At 35.0% G+C, this 20,902-nt stretch overlaps 1 protein-coding gene across 1 annotated transcript in view; it reads right to left on the bottom strand.

Annotated features, from left to right (window-relative positions):
* The window catches only part of TBC1D32 (TBC1 domain family member 32), an 85,920-nt gene extending 65,399 nt beyond the window's left edge, over positions 1-20,521 (bottom strand). Inside the window, exons 1-15 of the mRNA XM_086461259.1 lie at positions 20,367-20,521; positions 16,690-16,851; positions 13,675-13,852; positions 12,961-13,032; positions 11,628-11,753; positions 10,632-10,710; positions 10,386-10,486; positions 10,238-10,299; positions 9,595-9,739; positions 8,814-8,873; positions 7,275-7,374; positions 6,862-6,999; positions 5,359-5,451; positions 4,937-5,079; positions 572-699 (exon numbers count right to left, since the gene is read on the bottom strand). Coding sequence (XP_086317385.1) covers positions 572-699; positions 4,937-5,079; positions 5,359-5,451; positions 6,862-6,999; positions 7,275-7,374; positions 8,814-8,873; positions 9,595-9,739; positions 10,238-10,299; positions 10,386-10,486; positions 10,632-10,710; positions 11,628-11,753; positions 12,961-13,032; positions 13,675-13,852; positions 16,690-16,851; positions 20,367-20,521 — 1,742 coding nt within the window. The remainder of the gene's footprint in view (positions 1-571; positions 700-4,936; positions 5,080-5,358; positions 5,452-6,861; positions 7,000-7,274; positions 7,375-8,813; positions 8,874-9,594; positions 9,740-10,237; positions 10,300-10,385; positions 10,487-10,631; positions 10,711-11,627; positions 11,754-12,960; positions 13,033-13,674; positions 13,853-16,689; positions 16,852-20,366) is intronic.
* Between the last annotated feature and the right edge of the window lie 381 nt (positions 20,522-20,902).

The raw sequence follows: 20,902 nt of genomic DNA, 5'->3' as shown, positions 1-20,902 counted from the left end.
TAAAAGTATATGCAAATTCTGAGATTTCTCTACTTAGAAGACATATATTTCAAACATTTACATGACCTGCAGCTTAGATATTTTTAATTTTTATTTTTAGTTTTAATTTTATGTCAGCTTCTGATACAAGATGTCTCTACTAGATGTATTGAAAAGTGAATGCTAAATTAAATCTATTCTTTCAATAAATTAGATTTTTTTTTGTTTGTTTTTAGAATAAATATTAAAAAACAAAGAAAGGCCTTTGGCCTGAACAGTAGCACTATGAACACAATCAAACTACATTCAGAGAAAGGAAAGCTCTCACATGAATAAGAAAAACAACTAAATCATAGAATTCTCCTTTAATAAAAATATGTCTTTAAATTGTGATTTCACCTGGTTATACATAGAAATGTCCCCCTAATACAGTCTCTAAAACACTTACTAATTTGATAATCAGATATTTTACTCCAAACATAAACAAAACATATCATGTTACAGACAAATGAAAAAAAGAGAAAACGAGTCTCATAAGACTAACGTAATTCATTAAAGTACTCAATAATGTCATTCATTAACGGACTCTTACCTGTCATCTTCGGCAGTTTTTTCATTTTCTCCATAAAGAAGAAGAGAAAGACCATCTTCTACAGCAGCAATCCTTGCCAAAATATCAGCTACATCAATTAAAGTGGTTTCAAGACAATTTATATACATCTATTTGGAAGAAAAAAGAAATACAAAAGTTTCAAATTCAATGCTTTTGTGAAAGCTTTTTATTCAAGTCTGGCTTATGTATGCAGAACCTGAAGGTCACCTTTCAGTGACTGCTTAATAACTTAAACAAAATAAGTGAAGAGCCTACATTCAAACACCATCACATAGAAATCTTCATCACAAACAGCAATAATCATCACTTCTAATGACTATGGCAGAAGTACAGTGACTGCACAGATATAGAGAATAGACATTTCTGAACTCATTTTTCTCTTTTCCCACCATGAATGTGGAAAGGATCTTGATATGCCACCTAAGGGGATAAGAACAATACCTGAATCAAGGTGAGAAACATACTAACTCCCTCATAGCCACATACTCATTGGCAACTCTTTGGCTAGAAATGGAATCCCAGTTCCTCCCAAGATCTGCTGCATCCACCTCACATCTAGGCTGCAGTAGGCCCACACAGCCATTTGCTTTGGAACCATGAGGAAAGTCTTCCCCATTGGAGCAAAGCAAAAGTCCTCTACCAATTTCTTGCTCACTTCAGAGCACTGTATAGCTCCAACCAGGCTGCAATCAAGCAGACTTTAACGTTTAACACTGGGATTCAGACTGTTCAGAATGGTACCATGACTAATGAATGTACTACGAATTAATGTTAAAACTGGCCATTGCTTATTAATAAGTGAAGTCAATATTCCAGCAGTAGACATAGAGAACATGGGTGCTCCATGAAGAACCTGTCAGGGAGCAGCAAGGGCAGGACATTGCAAGGGACGAGAAGTCACAAGCTGAGCATGATAATGAGGCAGGCAAAGGCAATGGCTCACCATCGGATGGGCTGGCAGTCCCACCATATCCAAGCAAGGTGAGCAGATGAGGTCCAGTGACAGCAACCAGGTTCACCTCCACAGTGATGAGGGAGGTCCAAGGTAAAGCCAGAAAGCCAAATGCATGAGTTGGGGTCAGCTCCAGACACAGTAACCAGGCTCAGACACAGCCCAATGATCACCATGCAACTGGATTTATAGTGACAAGGCAGGTCTGAGGTGAAGCAAACCCAAGAACTCATGTCTGTGGGTCGAGGCTCAGATCAATGGGACAGCAGGCTCCAATGCTGCTACAATATAGAACAGGCAGGGAATGAGGACAAGAATCTTGTCTTAAAAAACCCTCCTGAGTGGAAGAAGGAGTAAGTCCACACTGATGCTTATTAGCAGAGTCATCCCTGGGGGGATCTCTGCTAAGGCTTCCTAGCAGAGCTTTCTCAAATAGCTCTCTTCAGGGAAGAGGCAGTAGGAGGAAGATGTGCCAAGGGCCTGACAGTAGACAGTAGCTGTAATTCTGCTGGACATATGCAGAGCATCCTAAAGGTGCTCACCAAAACTCTGTTCCTGTCCATATGCCTCAATAATACAGTTACGAGATAGCCAGAGATTACCTTCTCAATCAGGGACTGAGAAACGCTCCAAATTCCTACAATTTATGCATAAATGTACTTACAAAGAAACAGGATGGTTTTCAAAGTGAGAAGTTCCCTTTTGTAGCTTTGCCCTATCCACACCCAAGACAGCAGAGTGGAGTCAACAGTGAGATGAACAATGAGCCATGGGGTGATTACTGTTCCCAGTAATACTTGTTAAATAGCTAGTATGTCAGAACAAGGAATACAGCACCACTCTCTAGAAGCTGAAGTCCACTGCTTAAATCTTTTCCACTCTTCTATATTCATCAAGGACAGTTGTACTCACAAGAAACCTTTTTTTTTTAAATGCTATGTAATCCAGCTCCTGCTTCTTCTCTTACAGGTAGCTTTACATTTTATATAGTGCACAGGCGGAAAATAGTCTTCCTACTTTTAAAAGTTAAGGAATTTACTATTAATACCAGTGGTCAAAGTAACCCAAGAGAAAAATACAATTTCAACTTGTTTTTTTTAGTTAAAATCTTCAGTGATAGAGGGTTAAAAATCTCCCTGACCTTTTGTTTAGGTTACTGGTATCACTGTTTCGGATTCTAAGAAAGGAACATACTGTGCTGTCACTGTTTCTTTGAGAGTGTTATTATTTTGCTTTCCCTGCGCAACACCAAAAAACTCCAAAAACATAATACTTCGTTTATTTAAAATACGAATACAATGTTCTGTGCCAGCTGTGCTTCAGCAGCAACTCAGAGGCTACAGAGCCCAAAAGGTCAATACTGCTGTTCACAAACTGATCCTTCTGATAACTCCTGCTCATTAGCCACCCAGTTTCTCCTCCCCTCTATACTACAGATACACTATACTACTTTGCATATAAGGCAAGTAAGTCTTGCACTTACCTGAGTGAATTCAGAGCTCAAGTGTAAAAAAACAGCATTGTGTTTGCTCATTAGGCCCACATTATAGCCAACAAGACCCATATGCAGCTCCAGTGCTACCCAATCCCCAACCCCAGCTGAAGAAAGACACATGCGTGGACACAGCCTTCCTTTTGAGGCAGGCATGATCCAGTATTAGGGTCCAGCATTGGGATTCCTGGGTGTTTAAGTAGTGCCAATGGTTTGGCTGGGAAGAAAACCAGTTTGAATTCTTGTAAAAGAGGAAGAGGGTCACTCTGACTTGGCCTACTTTTTCCTATTGGTTTGCCAGATGCAATACAGAAAATTTGCACCTTCGTTAGAACAAATATGACATATTCCAGATTCACAAGACATAACCAACCTAGTACAGCTACTGTGCATTAAATATTCCTGAACATGACCTGTTTTTTTTAAACAGAACAGTTACTAAGTCACAGGAGGGCTTAAAATTTGTTAAGAGTTCAGCTACCTACAAGAGACAGCTAAGCATGGCAGAAACAACCAAAACAAAAAAAGAAAGGGAGGAACTGTTAAATGGTGAGACAATTTCTTTTTTAACTACTAGTGTAGAATAAAGAATAGACAATTGTATACACTTTTGAATACCACGTGACCACACAGATTGCCTGTGGGATTACAGAGGCCTCCATCACAGCAAATCAAAGTACTGCCTTAGTACTGTTTCTAAATCAGTATTCAAAGCATATGCAGGCTCAGTCATTTTTTGTACTTGAAAAAAATGGCACTAAATTTTTGCAACGTACAGTAAAAACAAGACAACTTAAAGTATTAATCTAGCAAAAGCAGCCATAGTTAGCTTTATAATAAAACGTGTAAGTAATGCTACAGTACTCAGTACCGATACCCACAGAAGAGCTAAATTACTGACATGATCAAGTTTTTGCAGGACTATGCTTTTAAGCTTTACAGAAATACGTACTTTAAAATATTTACTTGGAAACTGATTGTTTACACTTTTGAAATAGCACTGGAATATTTTTGTATAGGCAAAAATATTTTCAGGAATGAATACTAAGTCTTTTCCGAAAAACAAACAAACCACACTGAAAAAAAAAAATTTCATGATTGACAAAATTCAACTTTAAGAACCTAGATGAGGTATTTAAATTAAGGACCCAGACTGCCTTTGCAAGCATGAGTCTCAGGAAGTAAACTCAAAACTTCTCAGCCATTAATTTCTCTCAAAGTCACTTTATGTAAGGGAGCTCAGGCTCCTCCATGGGCATTTCAGACCCACAGCCTCTCTGCCTTGAAACTTACAGCTACCTAGAGCATTTAAATCACCTCAGTCAAAACAAAAACAATAGGACAAGCTGGAACTATAACTAGACTTTCAAGTACCTAGAAGAAGATGTTTCCCAAGGCTTTTACAATTCTTACAGAAAGGTTTAAAAACAAATAAACACCCTCTTCATTTTACCAATTTAAAAATCATAATTTTCCAGGAAGAATTATATATTTTACCTATACTAATTAGTGAGAACACTAACTTCAAGTAGCCAGCTGAATTTAAAAAGGAATAAAAGCAGGTTGCCTTTTAAATAGCAGGTAGAGCAAATAAGCATCCAAGAAATAGCCAAAAGACGCACAAAAACATCATTATAAAAACAAACAAACAAACAAAAGCGACGTGATTTTCCCAAGGGAAGCTACAGCACCATTTTTGCTACTATTCACAAGCTTTCAAGAAAACCAAGTTTGTCAGACCAATCGTTAACGACAGCCTATACTATTTAAGGCATACTATAACAGCTGCTGTAGAAAATACTACAGAAGTCACCATGTGACTAAATAAATCTACATAGAAAATATAGAAAAATGATAATATACTATAGATTTAAAAATCATTCGGAAGATAACTACAAACCTCTGCGCCACTCAGTAAACTGTGAATAGGATGAAGTAGGGCATCTATCACTGCATCTGTATATAAACATTCAGCAGCACATCCTGTTTGATCACAAAAAACTTGCAGAATCTCCATAACAAGACTTGCTGGAGAGTAATTGTCTGGTGAACACAAGAAGTATTTATTTATATTTTAACACAAGAAGTATTTATTTATATTTTAACTTACTCAAACATATCTATATGGCTTATGTAGATGCTTCTGAATTATACTTTTGTTAAGCACTGATTTAAAACAGTTGGGAGGACGAAGGAAAGATAACGGAAGAAGTAAACAGAAAAATCTGCACAAGTAATAGATCCAAACTAAAAATTGCAGAAGTTACCACATGCCTCATTACAAATAAATATATTAGCACATATTAAAAAACAAATATTTACCTGTATGCGCTGCCAAAGCTGTCTTTGGGTAACTTGGAGAGTAATAAATAAGCTGAGTAAATAATACCAACAGATCAGTTATGGATACACTGTCTGTTAAAAAAAAAAAAAAAAAAAAAAAAAAGAGTACTTTGCAAACTGAAGCGCAATTTTAATTTTACAAATAAAATGGATGCATATGTAAACAATGCTTTGCTTTATTGAGGAAATCACACGTACAACTCATAAAGCCAAAGACATGCATGTCCCTGGGACTCTACCAAGGTATTTCATGATCAACTTATGACCCTTGATTTTCCTCCCAACTTAGCCAATTGCAATTTTACCATGTCTTCCAAATGGCAGCCAAAGTTTGAGACTGCTGAATAATCACAGCTGTAGGAAAAAGCACTACCTTGCTATTACATTAAGCGAAACAACTGGAAGAGAGACAAGCTGCCAGACAACTCTTCCTCAGGCCTGAAACAAAAACAACAAACATGCAGCTAAATGCAATTTGGGAACTATGGCTCCAAGTTTAATGTAATTAAGTTAATAAATCAGACAATTTGTGAGGAAAGAGTCGCTACCTATGAAGCTGAGAAGGACATTATTAAGAATACAGATGGTGAGATTGTTACTTTTGTAGGGGAGAGAAAAAAGCAACCATCACCAATGGATCGCTGCTTGAATGATGTTATACAGACAATACATAAATGACAAAAGCACTCCATAAATGACAAAAGCACTCTATTAGTAATGTTTCATCCTCACAACTGGTCTACATTGGATCTATTAAGTCCTGATCCTCAAACCAGAGGGACAAAACACCTTTAAAAGACGAGTCTCAGAATTAGTATCCAGTAATGTTTTGAATTCTACACTGAATTAATGAAGATGTTAATGTAATGGAACACTACAATCATTCTCACACACTTGCATTTGCCAGCCCTGTACAACGTATCACTATATGCAGATTTCTCTGGATGTCCAAGGGCTTTTCCATTTCATATCTTCTATCCTTATTAACACCTCTGTTCCAAAGGTACCAACCTTTTCCTCTATGATTCTTTTACCTTACTTATATTAATAGGTTAAGCTCAGAGCAATTCTTTTCAATTTACAGTTAGCTTGAAATACTGATTTTGTTTCACACCTGAAAAACAGTTTTGGTCCCTGCGCACGTCTCTCTTCCAACCAATTATATCAATTGGTTTGACAAAAGATATTACTTATATCTAGAAAGACTGAATCACTTACACACTGATCCAGCTCTCCTTCAACATGAAATTAATGTATTTAATGTAAGGACAAAAGAGATCTATTCAACCACATCCATCAAAGACTGAAAAACTGTGTTGATGCTCAAAATCACCTATACCATCTTTTAAGAAAGGTTTACAGGCACAGAATTGCTGAACAGAGTATTGTCCTACAACGTCCACAGTATTGCAGTGGAAACATATATCAAGTATGGATAAAGCATTGCTCAGCAGGTTCCATTTTCCTCAGCCCTCTCCTTACCTTTTTTATTTTTCAGCTGTACTGGAAAGAGATTTCGGCCTTGCTTATAGATCAACAATCTTCCTAAAAGGCACAGTGAATGGACAAAATAGACGTACTGCAATTCTGGTCCAGTGTAAGAAAAGTTCTCCTTATCACCTTTAACAATAAAACCAAAAATTAGAATTCGACTCTTTTCATTTACTTTACAGTACCTAGCTACTACCTGCAACATATGTCAATCTTTTTGTACATAAAGACAAAGAGCTTAAGTAACTAACCCTGTTATTAGTGTTCTCTCAAAAGATAGACATACAGTATCTTAGGAAGCAAAAGAATAGATAGAATGTATGCTACTCTTGAAGTAGCATGCTCAAAGACCTAGAGAATGTGGAGGTATGTGCATATAATGCAAAACATACAAACATACTCACTACAATGCTGCTGGGAGAAGTCATTGACTCTGGAATTTTTATTAACTGCTGCCTTGCAAAATTCAAAATAATCAAGACATTGCTGGACAGCTGCATTGAGCTGTGGAAAAAAAAGTACAAAATAATAAAACAGCTGGTATTTTACAATAAAGTCATTCCCTCTTGTATCCAAGTACCATCCTTTAACATAAGAATCTAAATATCTACCTCACTGCAACTACCTCATGTTTCAGTGCTTTGGATGGGTTAACCATCAGGAGGCAAAATTTTACAGGGCTGTTAAAATATATGATAATTATCATTACACTATCACACTAAATAGCTCTATAAGCATTAAAATAACCTATGAAAAAGAGTACAGAGAACACATAAATATTGCGAGAAGTTAATGGCAATGTGTGCCATACTGTCATTACTACAGAAGATTTTCATTTTCCACACATCAAAATCTTTATCTAGAACACACTTATTAAACTGTAAGTTTGGTTGTTGGGTGCTGTCAGTGCTATTACTGTTCTTTGCAAAAGTGTTGTATCATTATCATAGCATTATCATCAATGTATATAAAAGTTTAAAAATTATCAGTATGGATTTAGAAAGGAATCACAAATATAGCAGATGAACAAAGAAGTACATTTACATTAATTACAGTTTGGAGCTGCTAAGATTTATTCAGAAGTGTAAGTAAAATATACAGACATATGTAGTTAAAAATACTTAATCAGATGTTTACTCTATGCTTACAAATTAGATTAGACTGTGCTGATCGTGGACTTCCCATTAAAAACATTTTGTTGCATGGAACATGCTTTATCCTATGCATACAGATAAACAAGACAAACACCTTTTATAGTTGTCCGTATCCTTGTCTCCCATCTAAAGGTTTTATCAGTCAGATACATTTTACATTCTATTTCATTTGTGTCACAAGATTTTACAAAACATAGCCAAAGTCCTGTCCATATGAATGGATCTCACATCTATATTGGTCTTACGAAAACAATGAAACTTCCATCCCAGTGAAGAGATCTGCCCATACAGATAGGATTAACACCTACACTGCTAAAGATGTTTCCTCAGTTTGATTTATCTTGCTGACACTTTGAATCCTTCATGCTTCATATCACAACTTAAAGAACACAATGGTGGTTTTTTAGTCTCTTACCATCAAAAATACAAATTTTGCATAGTTTTTATGATATTTTTAAATTCACCATTTGCTACTGTTACACATCATCAGAAATAATTCTAAATATGAACACAACATAAGGAATTATTAAATAATAATCCTAATTAAACACCCGGTATAAAACATCCAAATTTCCCCTTACTCAGAGCTGGTCACACACCCTTCTTTGTATTTAACACTGATTCATTTAAGGAAAGAGAAATTTAAAAATAATTAAAATCCAAAAGGCTCATCTAGCTAAAGAACATGGAACAGCTCTGACAATAGGGAAAAAAGGAAAAAAGATGTTCTAACCACAATGTGCAAAGTAAGAACAAGTTCCAAGTAAATTTGCCTTGGGAAATACTTACCACAGATTTATACTTCTTTTCCAAAAGCCTAAGTACCACTGTTCTGCTGTAATACGCATGCTAAAATGACAAAGAAGACCTAACGTCAACTTCAAACATCTAAGTTCTATTTTTTAATTAAAAAGTAAAAATTATCTCTGATTCTGTTCTTTTAGGGATCCTGTGCATACTACATATTCAGTGTATTGAACTCCAGCTTCTGTAAACCAGTATTATACTCAAGTGAGCATGTGTGTCTGCAGCACATTTAAGATGACAAAAAAAAACTATGTCATTAGAAAAATGCATAGCAGAACATGCAGTAAAACAGAATAACAGTAACTACGCTGAAATGTTACTGTGTGTTTTGACATTGCCATGTAAATCCTAAATTGTAAATTTATAAACTGCAGGTAGGCTGCAAAAAACTCTGATGTCCACAGGAGGTTAGCAAGTTGAGTGCAGCATACCATATATGTAACTGTATTTTCATGCTCATCCCTTCTTCCAGAAAAATATTTGCATCTTTTGATGGCTGTCAGTCTTATTATGACAAAGGGACTGAAGTCACAAAGTGCAGTAGGTTCTCGGAAATTTTATGAAGACTAGTAACTGAAGAGAAACGGAGGGAGAGAGCAGTGTTAAAGGGCAATGCCTAAAAAAAACCACCCCAGACTTCCTTACAGTGCTCATTATAGGTTGTTATCAGGACGCAATAGGTCTGTGATAATAACAGTCATAAATTAAACATGTCAGACGTGAACAAGTTACAGGTTGTTGGGTTGCGTTTTTTTTTGCTTACCGTCCACTTTTTAAACCATACTGCTTTGATATCCAGCAGACCCAAGAAGTAGACTGGACTCAAAAAATCTGGAGAGGCAGGATGATTAGGCTCGTGTTCTACTGACAAAAGTGATAAGGTACTCTCCACTACTTCTTCCATGTACCTGATGACACAAATGGGAAAAAAGTAACAGAAAACAAAAATCACTTAAGTCTTTCCACCAGTAAGTAATATTCAGGAAAAAGTTTATTGCAAAACCTTGTTGTTCAGATAAATCATAAACATCAACAACATTAACTTGATCTTGTAAGGATATTACTACAAATAAAACTAACATACACGTGTATTCTTCTAAATTATTACATATTTTGTAAGTGCTAAATATTACACTTGTTACTTTGTAAAACATCGAAATTATTTTTGGTAAAAAGCAGTTAGAACGTTGCAAAAGCTAAGTAAGCAGCTTAATATGACCCATGACTGCTCCTATGCAACTTCCCTATTCCACTTTTCCCACCCTCTATTTTTATTTCTCCCCTTATCGCTGACCAGTCATCTGGGCATCCTGTAATCAACCCTTTCCTAAAATTTTATGCATCTAATTACATGTCACAAATCATTAAGATATGAAACAGTGACAGTTTTTTTGAAGGTGACATACTTTTCTGGATGACGAATCCAGGAAGACGGAGCTTCCTTTTGGTATTCATTTAAAAGGCGGACCTGAAAATATAATTATTGAAATTAAAAAATAAATAGTTCATGATGTTTGAGGAATGATAAAAAAGGTATGTAAAGTCCATTTATACCTTTTTAAGCAAACGATTTATCTCTGTGTTAGATACATCCAGACCAGACGAAATACGAAGAGAATATTCTCCAGAAAGAAAGTATAACTCCAAGTGCCTTGCTAAAAAACAAAGGAAAAAAAACCACCTCACCTCCATGACAATAGTGAGAAATTAGTTTATATTATACAGCTTCATTACAAAAATTAACTGATTTTCAGGAAGTACATGACTTATGAATTCTTAAATGTAATTAGATACACATACCTAAACTTGTATAGACTTCTCTTGTCATATTAAATGGAGAAGAAGAAAAGGTTTTTGCATAGAACCTAAGAATTTTATCCTAAGGGAAAAAAATCAAGCAATGTATTAGACATTCATGTAACTGTGTATTATTATTGTACAATAATCAATATGCAGTGGTATTATTCTTAAAATTATATACTGCTTAGATTATCTCAACAGATCTTAAGCATATTTTATACAAATATACATTTTGGGACCAGAGAAACCTACAGGCCAATGGAAATTTTATTCAAATACTGACAGCATCAATCAAAGCCTCATTGAGATACAAAGTAGATCAGTGAATATCACCGTACTTTTCCAGGAATGTTAATGTTTTTATGTTATTAAAGGTAACTAGTCTTTGTAATTAGCACTGTTTTAAAAGAAACTGCAGATCTTCTAAGCTGAAAGAGAAACACATGATAGCAGCTGGGACGACTTTCCTATTTATGTGGCAATTGCTTTAAAATTCAAAGAAAAAGAAAAAAAAAAGGCTTCATTGGCATAATAAAATAACCTAAAAGCAGTTTAAGGAGCTGCCATTTTTTTCCTCATCAGCACCTGTGTAATATAACTGCGTATCATTTTCTCATCATCATGGAGCACAGACCTGACTTAAATAGGAAATATCAACATGACATGTTTTACAGAAGAGTTTTGTCAATTTTTTTTTTTACATATCTGTTTAATAAACAGATATTCAAATCTCCTCATTCCCATTAAAAGTTATCAAATGAGTACTCTGGTCTTTAAAAATCCTGTTGAAATCCTGTTGTAATCCTTTAAATCAAGACCTCATGGAATCACATAGTTCCTTCACTTCAAAACGAATTTATGTGATACACACACAAATAATAAGCCTTGGGACCCTGCTGGACTACTCATAATACATATATAACTTCTTACTCCACCTCTTCAGTACTCTTTACCATGGCTACACATCTGATAACTAAAGACAGAACATTAGCTTACACTGAATGCTGCATCAGGATCCGACAGAGACACCGTTAGATGCTTACGCAGATTTGGCCAACTCTCAGAGTTCAGTATATCAGAGGGAGGGGCAAAGCACAGGGTCTGCAATGCTTCTTGGCGAACCTGAAATGGTTCAAAAAGATAAACACCACAAATGCGTTCACAGCAACCTCTCGAATACACAATCGACAATCCAATTTGGAGGAAGGAAGGAACAGGACCTGGCTGTAGAACAGACACGGAATTCCAGAACACTTATCTACTGCTTATTTTTATGGCAATTTAGACAAAACACTACTTCACTGAGAGGAAAAAAAAAAAGCATATATTTGAAGAAGAAACAAAATCATTTTATACAGGTTTTCAATGCTGGATGCAAGGATTATGTTCTACTTTCTGCTTGTAATCAAATATTTTGTTACCAGGGAATATAGGAAACTATCACCAAAAAATATAAAAGTGCCTAGCAGCTCTCCAAAATGTCAATGAACATAAGTGGAAACAGAGTTGTTATAGACGCTATGTTTTACTGCTGAATTTTCATCAGCATTATAATCTAAATAATTTCAAATAACTTCTATTTTTGTTGTTCTATTCACAGACAACCATGATCTCTAGTAATTTATTCCATATTACTGAAACAAACTGCAGCAAATTTGAACAATATTTAACAGCATCAGACTTTTTACCTGGTTTTCTAATAAAACTCGATCACAATGTTTGTACCACTTCCCACCTACCATGCCTTTTTCAACTACCAGACAATCCCAAACAAATCTTACTGAGACAGCACTCTCAAAATCATGTTTCTCCAAGCTTCAAAACTATCAGTAGCTGGTGCTGATTGGTGGGTAGAGACTCAAATTAGTACAGTCATTGACAGGAAGGCAAACCTATCTTGGGCTTTTTATATTCCATCTGGCAGCAGTTTGTCAGCAAATCAGCAGGCATCTCTCTCTTCTGATAGGGGTAACATGAATGACAACACTGAAGTTACTGAGAAGGGCAAGGGACATGTACACAGAAAAATAAGCTTCAATAACTTTATTTCTCACAGAACAATGAAAAATGCCCATCTATAGCACAAACTCCTAACAAAAACCAAAAACAAAAACAAAATACTTGCTGCAACACAAGCTTTTCAACCAGATAGTTATGAATAATGAAATACTGCACTGCAGAGCAGCTGCTGCACTGAAACCAAGGTATACGAACCAACGAAGACAAGATCCCACTTAGGTACATAAGAACTCTTATGCACATACGGTGTTTTCCAATATGCCCCAAACCTTCATCTGTATTAACATTTTATTTCTTCTTTTATACTTACTTCCTTAGGCTGAATAGGGTCAAGCCTTTCTACAAGCAGCTGCAATTGTTCTTGACTCATGAACGTGTAACTCTGTAATACACGTTATAAAATGATCATTAGTGTATTTTATTAAACTGAACAGCAGAAGATTAAAATCATCAGTCTTTCTGATATCTAATTTACTTTTAATAATTAGGACTTAAACATTTATACTAATTTAACATTAAAGTCAACATTCTAAATGTTTTCTGCTGTTTGCCCAAAGTTAAATTTACAGCAACAAAATTATCCTTACAAATTTTGCTTTGCCTAAAGTTTCCTGTATCTTCATAAAATCCCCAATGGTAATTCATTCAGTAAGTAATACAGCATACTGCAGTAGCCTAGAAATGAACTACACACTACCCAGCTCCTAAAGCAAAATCACAAAAAGTTAGATAAGGTACTGCTTTTACCATTATTTTATCTTTTCCTATGCAGTACTTGCATAGGTACTTTAGAGCATTTGGGCATCATATTAATCTTACCTAGCACATGCTGCCTAAAGGTTAGCTAGCTAGTATAAGCTTAGTACTTCAGAGTGAAAGAAAGGTAATTAATTCATTTCAGGATGGATCACAGATAGGAAGGATGAATCTTTTTCGAAGGCTGTTTTCAATCTCCACTGACAGAAACCTAAGAATTTTGCAGTACCATGCTTATTTCATAACAGAGAGAGAAAACACATTGTACTTGGTTGAACGAAGAGTCACTGTCAGAACAGTTGTCTGTGTAATAGCCACTCTGACGTTCTTTCTTTGTTTTACTATCCAGCTCCTTATTATGCATCCGATCTTCTTCAAACTTGTTAATCAAAGATTCTACCACAACCATCATGACATTCTTCAAGGCATGCATCATTTCTCTGTATCTTCAAAGTAAAAATTATTTTAATATTAAAAAGCATGAAAATTACTAATTAAAAAAAAATCACTAAATTGTGAGTAACTGAATACAGCATAATGCTACTTAGACCTGAACTCACTGAACTTAGAGAAATGAATTAAAAGCAAATGCAAAACCAAAATGAGCAACAAAACACATATGTACATTAAATGTTTCAGATAACTACCTTTTAAAGTTAAAATTCCTTTTTGCCTTTCTAAAACCATTCAATGACAGAGCACTAACATAATCCTGTTCTGAGAGGTTCTTAAGAAAGAACAATGTGAATCCACCAAAAGTGAGAATCTGTCCTTGAGAAAACAGGTCTCATCCTTGTTACTGGTTATGTTTCTTCAACATCCAATTTTTCTTCTGCTATAAGCCTCAAGCAGAACCAATAGAAGAGAACACATCATCCTGATACAAGATCTTGAGTACACATCATGCACACAAAAACGATTTTCTTTCAACAAAACCACGTTTTTTTCTAAGCCACATAAATTGACTAATAATATCCACAAGGAAACAATTCAAAATAAAAACTGTTTCAAGAAAAACATCCTATTGTAAAATGTTGATATTTTATTCCAAACTATTTTTTACTTTAAGGCTACTATTACTTACTTTACAGTCACCAGAGATACAAATTACCATATTGTGCTTTAATATCCTCCTAGCTCTCAAACTGAAAATACAAGATACAGACATATTTAGTTCATGGAACTTCTTCTACCAACTTTAATGAGCACAAGAACCCAAAGGTCCTGATCCTCAAAACAGAAAGACACAAACAGCACAATTTGAAAGGCAAGCATGCTAACATCTACTTTCTAGGTGAAAATAAAAGCCAAGTGTAGGTGACTAAGATCTTCTTTCTAACATAAATGACTGTACTATGAAAGTACATTATGAATGCATCATTAAGGAGTGAAATTCCTTAATACATTTTTCTCCATAAATACCTTTAAGCATACTACATATCACAGAAAATGAGTAATTGCAATGAACAAAACTGGAACCTTGAATGATCCTGAAATGATATCAAGACCATCACAGTGAGACCATCACAGTGAGATCAAATAATGCTCAGTCAGAGTTCAGAATGCTTGCAGACAGGTGACAAGAAAAGGACCCTATAAAAGCACGGTTCATAAAACATATTTCTGTGTACTTCTACATAAGAAACTTTCTGAAAACAAACAGAAAACGAAATCTTCTAGAACAGAAACATACACTATTTTTTAATTTCTTTCTTACTGAGGACACATTGTAAACAACAGGCATCTCAGCAAAATCCTAGTTCCACTAAAAGAAATGAAGTTAAGATTATACAATAAAAATGAGTGAAAAAACTAGTTCATCTGAAGTAGAGTATAGAATCATTTTAGTGGTTAAAATATAAAAGACAAAAATTGTCTTTTTTGTTTTCTTCCTCTGTAACACATAAAAGCGACCAGTGATGCTAAAACAAGAGGGGGATGGCTTGGTTGTTTTTCATTTTTCAACATTCACCATTTCAGGTGTTTAATTTCATTGTTTTCACATTATAATAGTTCAACCTCAGTAAAGGCCTCATCATGGCTCTCTACGACAATTAAAAATAAAGAGGTAAGGATCTGACTCACTATGATGACACAAGTATGTTGTTTTAATTAAAGAAACAATACTTTTAGAACTGCTTTAAGCATAATGATGTAGTTAGATTCTGTACAGGAGTTCCAAAACCAATGTAAGGCATAGACTAAACTTTTGAAGTTTTACATATTTTCTGGAAATAACAGCTGTATATACTAAAATCCATTTAGTAAGTACTACTGATCACTTCTTTAAAGAACCACACCAATTATCTGCTCATGCAAATTCAAAACCCGAAGCATGAAAATTCAGTAAGAGAGCAACCAGCCTCTAGTATTCCAAGGAAAAGTTATTTTAATGTCCTTCGAAAGGTGAATAAAGTTAGTAGGAAAAAGAAAAGAATGTAACTGTTACTCACAGAGGTTTTTCTACTTAAGGCTATTTTATTAAATACAGTGTTCAAAAGCCAATTAATCTGGACCACAAATCCTGTAATATGCTGACATGAGGTTTGGCACACGTACTGATTTCTGGCCATCTGACAGTCGGAGTCAGAAAATCTTGGGTAATTATACGGTTGGTCCACATCCCAATTCTACATTATATGGACAGGACTGCAGAAGTATCTTTGTGTGTACACTAAAACACAAGGCAAGATAGCTCAAACTTCAATTTTTAAACTAGGCAATGAAAGCAGACCTGATTGAACATACTACTCTCACAGGACACCTGTCTAGATCCCAAGGAAGCAGACTTTAAAAATATACTCATGTATTCTAATTTTACTTTATTTTATTTTATTTTTTTTAGAAAACAACATTGTCATACAGACTCTCCATTTGTATCTAAGGAAATTACCAAACTGTAATACCTGATAAAACCCATTTTTCCTTTAGGCCAACTTCTGTGTCAGAACTGAATTTAATTTGCAGCTAGTGAAACAGTATGAAGTCGTGATTCTTCTCTCAAATCTTACCCCTGCCCAACTCCAACCCTAAATACCTCAAAAACTTCACAGATTTGCTCCCGATCTTCTTATGCAATAGTTCATAATCTTAATTCCAGAGTGAGACAATTTCAATGTAGAGTGGGAATATCTGAATTGCTTAGCACTGATTTTTGAAAACAAAGAATCACTTCTGTTACCCATTGATTCAGAATTTATTTTTTCAAAACAAGTTCTGGAAAAGAGAAAGGAAAACAAAGACCAAGAAGAAACAAAAATGTGAATTCCATGTATATACTCACTCTTTTGATTCACGGGTCTTCTTAGTAACATGCTGGACAAGTGTGTCATAGCCAGATACTTCACCCTGATTTTGAGCAGAAGTACATTTTTCTGTTTCTTCTTCAATCACAGATCCCACAGTATTATTTATATATTGCCTAAGGTATTTCACAAACTCATAGCTGCAACAAACATAAAAAAATTAAACTGTGACAGACTTCCTTGAGCTCACCGTCAAACGTTTTCAACATTATATTAACATTAGCTACCTCCTCTCCCAGCAGAGTCTTTACTTTAAGGTAAGGGTTTATGACTTGCACAGAAATAAACTTCAACAGTGTAAAAAACACAATAAGGTTTGATGTTCTTCAATATGGTCATTACCAGCGTATTCCAGGAAGAAACAATACCAAATAGTTTCTAATTTCTTTTTGTGCTTCCTCGAAATGTAAAAATCTACTCAGACAAAAGGTTGATGTTTTGTAGACAAAAATCACAGAATATAAAGGAATCTCAAATTTAAAATTCCAAAAGAAACATTATTTGGAGCATCCTGAACATAACACTGTCTTATGGTATATCCAGCTGGTATTATTTATGCAGTACATATACAAAATGAGAAGAAACACAGAAAACACAATTTAGAAATTCTAGTGTATGAACATGTCTAAGGTTTATGAAAGTCTGTGTGTCATGACAGTATGCAGAAGATCTCAGTCAAAGTGACAAACTAGCTGACTGTGATTATATGACATGTTAAATGTAAGGAAATTGGCACTTTACACTCTTAGTATTACATACTCACAGAAGCTTGTTTAAACAAAAAAATAATCAGAGGAGGATTTCAAACAAAAGCCTCTCGCTGGGTCCTCAGATTCTGAAATTGCTAAAAAGTAGTGCTCAGAATATATAAACTTTTTTTTCGGTTAGTCTTCTGATTTGTATAAAGGATAAGGCAAACAAAACCACACAAAAAAGTAATCATACGCAAACAGCAGATGCATCATTATATTTTCATTATATCAAAAGCACAACTACATTGTATTAATTTGGATAAATACAGAGTGAGAAAATTTCAAATAAAAAAGTAAGCTCACCATGTAGGTACAGAGTCCAAAGCTATAAAATGCAAATAGTGCAAATGTAAACAAAAGCAACTGTTACAACAGGCAGCAGCTTTTGACTTTCTTGGATATTAAAAAAAAAAAAAAAAAGACTATATTCAAGATATATAAAAAAAAATAACCACAGAAAATTGTGCCATGTATCATGATTCGTAGTTCCTCACTGGATTGCCTACCTCAAGTTCCATCAGGTATAAGTTTCCCACACACACACTTATTTCCATCCCTACGCTTTTGTTCTCAATGGAAGTAGCAGAAATACATCTCAAAAAAAAGATGCAAATGTTTATTTGCATTTTCATTTGTCTTCAAGGCTGGCTTTCTACTTTTGCAATAACGAAACTGCACACGACTCTCCAGCGAATGAAAGTTTCCATAAAACTTTCCCCCATTTGTTTCACGACAGTTACATTTCCAGGGAATACATTTTGCAGTGACTGCTTTGCTCTGAAATACAGAGCAATCACATCTTTATTTATGCCACTAAGTTTTTGTCTGCCTGATGTCCTAGCCTTGATCTTCTGCATTATTCTTCCACCTTCTGTAACAAGTAAGCGTTTCAGCAATGATAGAACTACTTCCTCACATGCAGAATCAAGTCGGAATGTGATCTGGTTGGGCTTACAAAGGAAGCAACAGTGGAGGAGGGGAAAAAAAAAAAATGTTAAAAAAAATCTTAAGACAATTTCAGAAAAACATGGTACTTATATAGTTAAAAATGCTGATTTCTACAACTGCACATAACTTTTGAACTTGATCCAATTTTCATTTTCATTAGCTTTCTGAGCATCCTGTCTTTTCTACATCAAAGTGGGAACAAAGGATAAAGTAAGGCCTCAAAATCTGATAGAATTACTGAGGCAAAACAACCATGAGGCAGAAACAGTGCTCACCAAAATGCTGAGCTGAACTAGCGTATTGGACAATCCAAAAGCACACACTACTAATAAAGGTGCCTGGAGTCTCAATGGGTGGGGTAAGGGTCAAGGATAAAGTTTCTTTAACGGCCTCACTAATAAATCGCCATGTGATCTCCCCGAACTTCCATGAAAACCAACCTTATCTGCCATGGGTCATGAACAAGACTAGAATACCTCCAGAAATATTCCAGCACCAGAGAGTAATGTTCACATTCTGCATGTAAAGCATCACCTGATTTTCCATTAAATGTAAGTTAGGACTTTTCTCATTAAAACACAGTATCTTTTGGATCACCAATTTTTGTAATGTACCAGACAGAGTAATGGATGCCATGGTTTCACTGTCCTAAAGGGGAAGGCTACGTATGCATGTTTCCACCAGCTGTAGACTGGTACCCTCATCCTGGGTGTTCTCCTAATAAGCCCTCAGCAGAAATATTGACAGAAGTAATTTCATAGGTTTTTGGTTGTTTGTGTTCTTTTCCTGTATAGATCTTCCTTTAAATTTAAACATTTTTCTTTAGAAATTACATGTAATTTTCAACTTTGATATGTTTATAACCAACTTCTTCACTCTCACGCTTGTCACCCAGTAACCTGGTGCTTAACATTTGCAGACTGCCAACAAAAGTATTTTCTGATACTATTTGTAATACAATTTAAAATTGAGCTAAAACACATTTTAAAACATTTAGCATCTTCAGAAGATACAAAAGCATAATTTTTAAAATTCTAGTGAAATTTTAGATAAACCCTAGTTCTATTTATTTTACTTTTACCTAATTTTTACCACTTACAAATCAATGCTAAAAACTAGACAAATTTAAGAGAATGTAGGTAGTGCCACTTCTGAAAAAACTGGCAGGGTATCAGCTTTCTCAGGAGTCAGGTCACAGAACTCTGGTCCTTATTAAAATGTCTTCAAGGTCATTTTAGCTTGATATTCTCTTGACTTGTCATAAATGCATACTAAAAATCTCCCACATGGTAAAAAAATAAACAAGTTAGATTGCCAAGGAAAGGAAAAAGGAGTGTGGGCTTCTGAAATCCAGATCGCATGTAAATGAGGTCACACTGTCAAGTCTGATTCAACAGAAGTGTGGTAGGGATACATTTCTGCTTTATTCAAAACACACATTAAAAGAACCTGGTAAGATATACAACAGTTCAGTAATACAAGCCAGACAGAACAATAAAATATGCAAGCCAAGTAGCCCTCTGAAAATTTGCCTTATTTTGAAAAGCCAAATTATATTGTCTAGCAGGTGTCAAAAATACTGCCTGATAGCCTTCAGTGAGGATTTCTTCTAGCTTCTGTACACGTATGCATTTAGTATATTACATGTATACATGCAGAGTTGGCTAAATTAGGTAGTTCTGTAAGTTACTCTCTCACAAACAGCTCATCAAGTACTATTACAGTAAAAATATATTACCAAGAGTGAAAAAAAAAGGGAAAAAAACAAATCGGAAAAAAGGCAAAATTAATTTTATTCTCTAAATTAATATCTTTTGAGAGTTGACTAGTGACACGAATATCTGAACACACACATATTCACACAGTAATACAAATTGTAAACATTTCCCAGAAATAATATAGTTCAAAACACTTCACCTCCTTCAAAATACTAAAAATAGCAAAAATATTTTTACTTGTGAAAATTCTCATCTGTTTCCTCCAAATGCAAGAGAATCTCTTCTGCACATTCTGCTGATGGGGCTCCAGTGATTTTTTCCTTCACACTCTGCAGCAACTGTCTAAGCATAGCTTGTAACTGAGCTTCATCTTCACTTGTAAAGTGAGACATCTGTATAAAGCAAATATAAGAATAACAAGCTCTCATAGTTTTGGGTTTTTTCCTCCCCTCAAGATGCTAAGAAAAGCATAAACCCTTTAAATTGCCACTTTTTTCCTGTTATCAACAACATGAGATTTTCTACCAAAAGACACGATCACAGAGAGGGAATATTTTATAGAGTTTATCTCCAGACGAACTGGAAACAAAATATATCAAATCAGTTTTAATAAGCCTCCCGTTATCTTAGCACAATATTCTTAAACAAGATACTGCATTACAAAAAGCCTGAATATTCCTGTTTGTAGTTGCTTGAGGACTTGCCCATCAAATAGGCACAAGACTACACCATAATTTTAAAAAGGGGGTTTTACAGATGTAGTGACTGTATCT

Source organism: Leptosomus discolor, chromosome 2, assembly GCF_034619465.1.
Source record: "Leptosomus discolor isolate bLepDis1 chromosome 2, bLepDis1.hap2, whole genome shotgun sequence".
Lineage (NCBI taxonomy): Eukaryota > Metazoa > Chordata > Aves > Leptosomiformes > Leptosomidae > Leptosomus > Leptosomus discolor.
This window is presented reverse-complemented; position numbering and strand designations above follow the sequence as displayed.